This window comes from Camelus ferus, chromosome 15, assembly GCF_009834535.1.
Source record: "Camelus ferus isolate YT-003-E chromosome 15, BCGSAC_Cfer_1.0, whole genome shotgun sequence".
In the NCBI taxonomy this organism is placed as follows: Eukaryota; Metazoa; Chordata; class Mammalia; order Artiodactyla; family Camelidae; genus Camelus; species Camelus ferus.
The window spans coordinates 21,896,658-21,902,657 of record NC_045710.1 but is presented as its reverse complement, the minus strand read 5'-3'; the positions used below and the strand labels follow the sequence as shown (position 1 = coordinate 21,902,657).

Here is a 6,000-nt window from a genome sequence, read left to right as displayed (position 1 = left end):
CGCCGGGGCGCCCTGGGAGTCCGCCTGTGGGTCGATCCTCCCTCCCCCTTCGCTGCTTCCCTTCCCTCCTCCCTCGTGCTCCTCCCGGGGTGCCGGGCACAGCCTCACATTCCTCCCTCCCCGCAGCTCGAGTCAGTTTCCCTCGCGCGGCGGCAGCGGTGGCGGCGGCGGCGCAGAGAACACCTCAGCGGCCACCGAGCTTCTCCGGCTGGAGCGGGCGTCCAGCTTGGCTGCCCCTCGGCCCTTCCCTGCCGCTCCTCTGGGCACCTTGCGCCTCCCCCCCCACCCCCGCGCTCGCTTCCCTCACAAGCGGGCGGGGCGCCTGGCAAAATCCTGTCAGCATTCCACCCGGATCCCGGGGCGAGCGTTCCCAGCAGCCCTACACTCTCCGGGACTCCTGCCCCTCCGACCCTGACCGCCAGGGGGTGCCCTAGGGGGCGTAGCGTCGGCGAGAGGAGAAAGCGAGGGGGACCATGCGGCGCCTGAGTCGCCGCCTGGTGCTGCCTATCTTCGGGGTGCTCTGGATCACCGTGCTGCTGTTCTTCTGGGTAACCAAGAAGAAGTTGGAGGTGCCGACGGGACTTGAAGTGCAGACCCCCAAGGTATTGGGTTTGGCGGCGCGCCGGGCGCGGGGCAGTGGTTGGCGGGAGGGCGCGCAGCTCTCGAGCCGGGTTTGCGGGCTCTCGGGAAGCCAGGGCCGGGGTCTGGGTGCTGTGAGCAGGTAACCGGGCGCCGGATGCGGCTACAGTGTGACATTTCTGGATTTAAAAAAGCTCAGGGGCATCCCCGGCCCCGCGCTGTGTGTAAGTGAGAGTGGGTGTAGGTGGTGGGCGCGCGCTGGTGGGCAGAGCGGGGCTCTCAACTTGGGCAGCGCGCCGGGGCCCTGGGGCGGCGGGGGACCCTGATGTCGAGCCGCCCAGGGGGTGGCGGTCCGTGGACGCCGCGAGAGAGTCGCCGGTGGTGGGGCCGGGTGGCAGGGCCGGTCGGTGCTGGCGTCCGCCAGAAGTCTGGCGGCTGCACTGACCTCCTTGCTTCCCTCAGCTGCCAGGCCCGATCAGGGGAGGCCGGCGCCGGCGAGCGCCCTGCAGCCTCCCGGGCGGCTGCTGCTCGGGCCCACCCGGCCTGCCGCCACCCCTGCTTTATAATAGTCCTCTATCCCTTCAGCTGCATTGGAAGTTGAATTGACTGTGCCCTGAACATCACTAAAGAACCTGTAAAACAGACGCCTTGGTATTGGTGGGGAGTTGGGGAAATGAGAATCCAAGTGGCTTTTCCAACTCCAGCCCAGTGGGTTCTTCGGAGCGGAGCCACAAGGCTCTCCCTGCAGGCTCTGTCTCACCTTTAATGCAGACCCCCCATTCCTCAGCCTACTCTTCCACAGACCTGGCGGTGGGACACTGAAGGAGGCCTCCGGCCATTTCCTGACTCACCAGACATTTATGAACTGGATCCAGAGCGGTCCTCCAGCGACTGAGAAAAAGTCCTTGGAGAAGCTTAGGGCCCCAAGCGGGAGACTGAAAAAAAATGGGGGATAGGGGGAGAGAGGGGAAGCTCCCAGTAAGTACAGTACGGAGGACCTACTAGATGCCAGGTACATAGTGGGTGCTTCTTTGTAAGTAGTTGTGTGAGTTGGGTGGTATTCTTCTTATTACACAAATTAGGAAACAGGTTCAGTCTTTAAGTACCTTGCCTGATTTGAACTCAGACCTCTGATATGCAGTATCTGTCCACTGTATCACTTTGCCTCTGAGATCTCCTTTTAACTAAAACCTTTGGGCGCTTATGTTTTGGAATCTTGCCAATGCTCGATTGATTTCCACAAACATTTATTGATGATCTGCGGTGTGCCAGGCAGTATGCTAGGTGCTATGTGTACAGAGATGCAGAACTTTTTCTCTGGGGGTGGGGGATTTGCTTAGGAATGGACCAGGATGGTACAGTGTGCTGAGGACTAAGATGATTCCATGCACTGGACATCATGGGAACCTGGGGTCTTCCTGGAGGAGAAGGCGGACATAACAGAACTGAGTTGAGAAGGGTGAACAGTAGGTTTGGCCAGTAGGTAGGGAGGGCATTCCAGGTAGAGGTTAACTGCACCAAACAGGCTGAGAGGAATGACACAGCACGCTGTGTGAGTTTGGCATAATTTGAGCGTCAAAGCACGTGGCCAAAGGCACGGATGAGGCTGGGGAGATGTATAAGGGTAGGGCCATGTGCGTACCAGGGGGGCCTTTGAGGTGAACTGAGCAGGGGAGTGATGAGGTCAGACTGATGACTTCAAACAGCCTTTATCACACTGGATCAATTTTCTCACTCACCTCAGACCTGTCCATAGATCTGGAGAGCTTTTCTTCTTTTTCCCTGGGTGCTTCTGCTCCTTGTGATGCAGTTAATGATGCCTACAGGGACATGAACTCTGTTTTGCACTGAACCTCATTACCTTAAGCTTACTTATTCCTAGTTTACACTAGGGAGCTGGGACAAGAGATCTGTCTCCTTCTTGTGCACTTTGTCCTTCTGCCTTACTTGTCTCTTCTCATCCCAGTGGGCACTGAACACACATTTATCGAATGCAGCCATAGGCCAGGCTCTGTTAGGTTTGGGGCTTGCAGTGATAATAAGTACACTGTGTCCCTGAATTTGGGGGGCTCTCCCAAGTTCCTGGTTGAGGGAGAATTACAAATGAACGAGTAGTAGGTTGGGATGGGGCAGTGGTGTAATGTCAGGAGTCCGGCACTACTAGTGCTGTAGTTTTGACGAGGTGTTCTTTGTCTTAACATCTTCCTTTCCCCCCATTTTCTGTGTTCTTTATAACCGTGAATTCTTTAGATTTAAAAAATCTTGATACTTATTATTAGACACACGTCTTCTTAGTTATATATTTCTTCTTCCTATTCAGTGACTTTGTGTGTCTACATATATGTGTTGTGTGTCTGACTGTTTTATGTTTTATGACCTTGTGTGTCTACATAAATGTGTTATGTGTATTCATGGATGTGTTTTGTGTCTGGTGGATGGGAACCCCTCTGTATCTTACTGTATATGTGTTTGAGGAGAGGGGTGGAGAGACAAAATGAGATCCTTCTTAGCATGGAACAGTTTTATTCCAGGTACCAGGTGCAGGAAAGGCAAAATTCTACAAACGATGGAAATTTGCAGGTCACGTCTCAAGGAGTGCAGTTGGTTCCCAAACCTGACTGCAGGTGAGAATCACCTGGAGAGCTTGTTTAATATACACATTTTTGTGTTTAGTTGCAGAGATTATGATCCTTTGGGTTTGGTAAAGTTCCTAGAATCAATATTTTTACAAGGGCTTCATGTGAGTCTGAAGCAGCTTGTTGATGGATGGTATTTGGGAGCTGGATGAAGAATATCAAGTCTTTTGATTTTTTTTGGTAGTTCGGTTGGCCCCATGTATGTATGGCCGAATGATTTCATTCTTCTTGAGCTTTTGGTAGATCACGCTTGTGTGACTGTGTGCATTCATGTGAAATAACAATAGCTAGCATTTGTCTAGTGCTTTACAAATTCTCCATCTCCATTTCACATGTATTAGCTCATTTAGTCTCCACAACAACCACAGACAATAGGCTGATCATACTTTTATGCTGTTGAGCTTGAGTAATGAGGTTAAACAATTGGCCCAAGATAACAAGGCTATTATTAAGTGGCAGCGTCAGGACAAGAATGGAATGGGCTCATTCTGGGAACTGCCCATGTAAGTGCTCCTTCCATGCCACCGAACCTGGGTCTGCACTAGTGGCTGATGGGCTGAGTTTGGGGTACTGACAGCTGCACGATACCCATCTACTTTCCAAGCACTTCCATGGCTCATCCCTAGGTGCTGGCCTTTGGAGAGCTCCAGGGAGGTGGGTGTCATTTGAAGGGGGAACCTATCTCAGAGGGTAATCCTGCTCTGCCCTTGGAGGATGCCAGTTGGGGCAGAGGAGGCTCCTCTGGCTGGACAGGGTGCACCCCAGTGGGGAGGGTCTGCTGGGAGGAGACAGCATCATTGAGTGGTTGCACCAAATGGCAGGTGGTTGTAGCACCTTTGGTTTAGGACTCCTTTGCCAGGACAGAGATTGTTGCCTCAACAGTAGGAATTCAGATGGGATGTTGTCTATTGTAGGGAAAAAAAAAATTTGGTTTTTGAGTGAGTTCAGTATCTTAGGTTTCCCTAGGCAATGCTCATGCCTAGTTATGGGAAGAGCTCTTGCCTTGGGCATGTCGGAGCCCTGGGGAAGTTTTCATCCTGCCTGGGGCTCTTCCCAGTGTGGTGGAGGGGGTCAGCTTATTTCTCAAAGCCAGAGCAGTGGGCTCCTGTCCCTTAAAAATATTTAGAGAAATTGAAAGGGGTTGGACAGGAGAAGGCTGGGACCTCCCAACTTGTAGATTCCATGCTGCCAGTTGTCTTTTAGTGGAGATGCTGCCAGTTCTAGTCTGGGGCTCCCAGGCTTTTATTCTCCTTTCCTCAGTGTTAGGAAACATCCTTATTCACCTGGCAATGGGATCTCCAAAGTGGGTCTGATAATAAAATAAAACCCATTGCCAGTCACAATCCAGGTGATATAGAGAAGCCAGTCTGCACTTCTGGTTTCGGAAAATTGATTGGATTTCCCCCCTTACTTTCAGGAAAGGCTGGTTCTATTAATAGCTCAAATAAAGATTTCTTGAAGTTTGACTTTTCAACTGTTGAGTTGATTTTTTTTTTATGGGAGTTTCCCACCCCCAAATTCAGTAAATCTCTTAATTCCTTATTGAAAATCATGTAACATGCTTGATGCCTTAATTTAAATTGTATTTTAGCGATAAATACTGTCCCACTAGAAAGGACCTGAAAAATGTTTCCATTGCTTCTCTCCTCTATCATTTGTTTGCCATTTGGAGAATTATACAATAACTGACAGAATTTAAAAAAAAAAACCCCAAAAACAAACAACCTAGCAAATTTGTCTCTTATTTCCAAGAAACTAAATTTAGTCCAGGGGCTTAGAGCTTAGTAAAAACAGAAGAATTTGAGGCCTGAGGGTACTTTTGGAGGAAAGTTTTGGAAATGTAAAGGCTTTGAATAAAGTGCCTCGGGCTCATGTAAATGTATTTGTGCTGTACTAGAAATACAGCAAACACTCTTAGAAAAGAGCTTGTTTTCTGTAATATTTGCATACTTACTGCAGATGCGTTAAGTATATGACACTGGTGTTTTGTTCCCCATTTACTAGATAATTTCTCCCACTAAAAAAAAATCCATCAATTTTAGAGAGAGACCCTAATAATCTGCTGATGCTCAGTGGGTGCATTTTAGAGTCTGTCCAGGGACCTTTGACTCTGGAATGACCAGAAAGAGCCCATTATCAGATGAATGGTCATCCTTCCACTCGTTCCTGTGTGTGCTGGTGCCTGCACTGGGCGCTGGGCTGTTTTCCCATCTAAGGCAGTTCCTGGAGCAGATGGGGAGGAAGGTGTTGCCTAGTGGCCCAGATGTGTCTGCTGTGAGACCTGGGAAATATGAGAGCAGAAAGTTAGAACCTCAGGGATTCAAGAAAGGCATGCTTTTGCTTTCTAGATAGCTACAAGCTTTTTTTTTTTTTAAAAACCCTGCGCTCCCCCTGAACTTCCCCTCTCCTCCTGTTCAGTCCCAGCTAGCTGGTGGGAATTTCTCTGCCCGGGGACATTGTGGGCCTGCCCTGTGTTGTACCTCTGTTCTAGGTCCCTTTTCCAGCTGGCATTCTCCCCCAGGCCCTGTCTCAGGGACCCCTGGGTCTGTTCTGAGGGAATCTCTTTGAGTCAGTCTGGGGAGCTCTCTCCCTCTCTCTCTCTCCCCCCCTAAACCCTCGTTCCACTAAGTGACCTGGTGCTTTTGGAAACAAAGACCAGGAATCCCTGTCTCAGAATTTCCAAGAGGCACAGAATGATACCTAATCAAAACAGGAAAGACCTAAGGGTAAGGCTAGAAAGGAAAGAGAAATTAATGTCCTTGTCACAAGCTTCCCCAGCCTGTCT

The 6,000-nt window shown here is 50.4% G+C and overlaps 1 protein-coding gene across 3 annotated transcripts in view; it reads left to right on the top strand.

Moving 5' to 3' along the window:
* The first annotated feature begins 340 nt into the window (after positions 1-340).
* The window catches only part of GALNT14 (polypeptide N-acetylgalactosaminyltransferase 14), a 204,663-nt gene continuing 199,003 nt past the window's right edge, over positions 341-6,000 (top strand). For all 3 annotated transcript variants that reach the window (XM_032497301.1, XM_032497302.1, XM_032497298.1), the window contains exon 1: positions 341-602. In XM_032497301.1, coding sequence (XP_032353192.1) covers positions 474-602 — 129 coding nt within the window. In that variant the 5' untranslated portion in view covers positions 341-473. The remainder of the gene's footprint in view (positions 603-6,000) is intronic.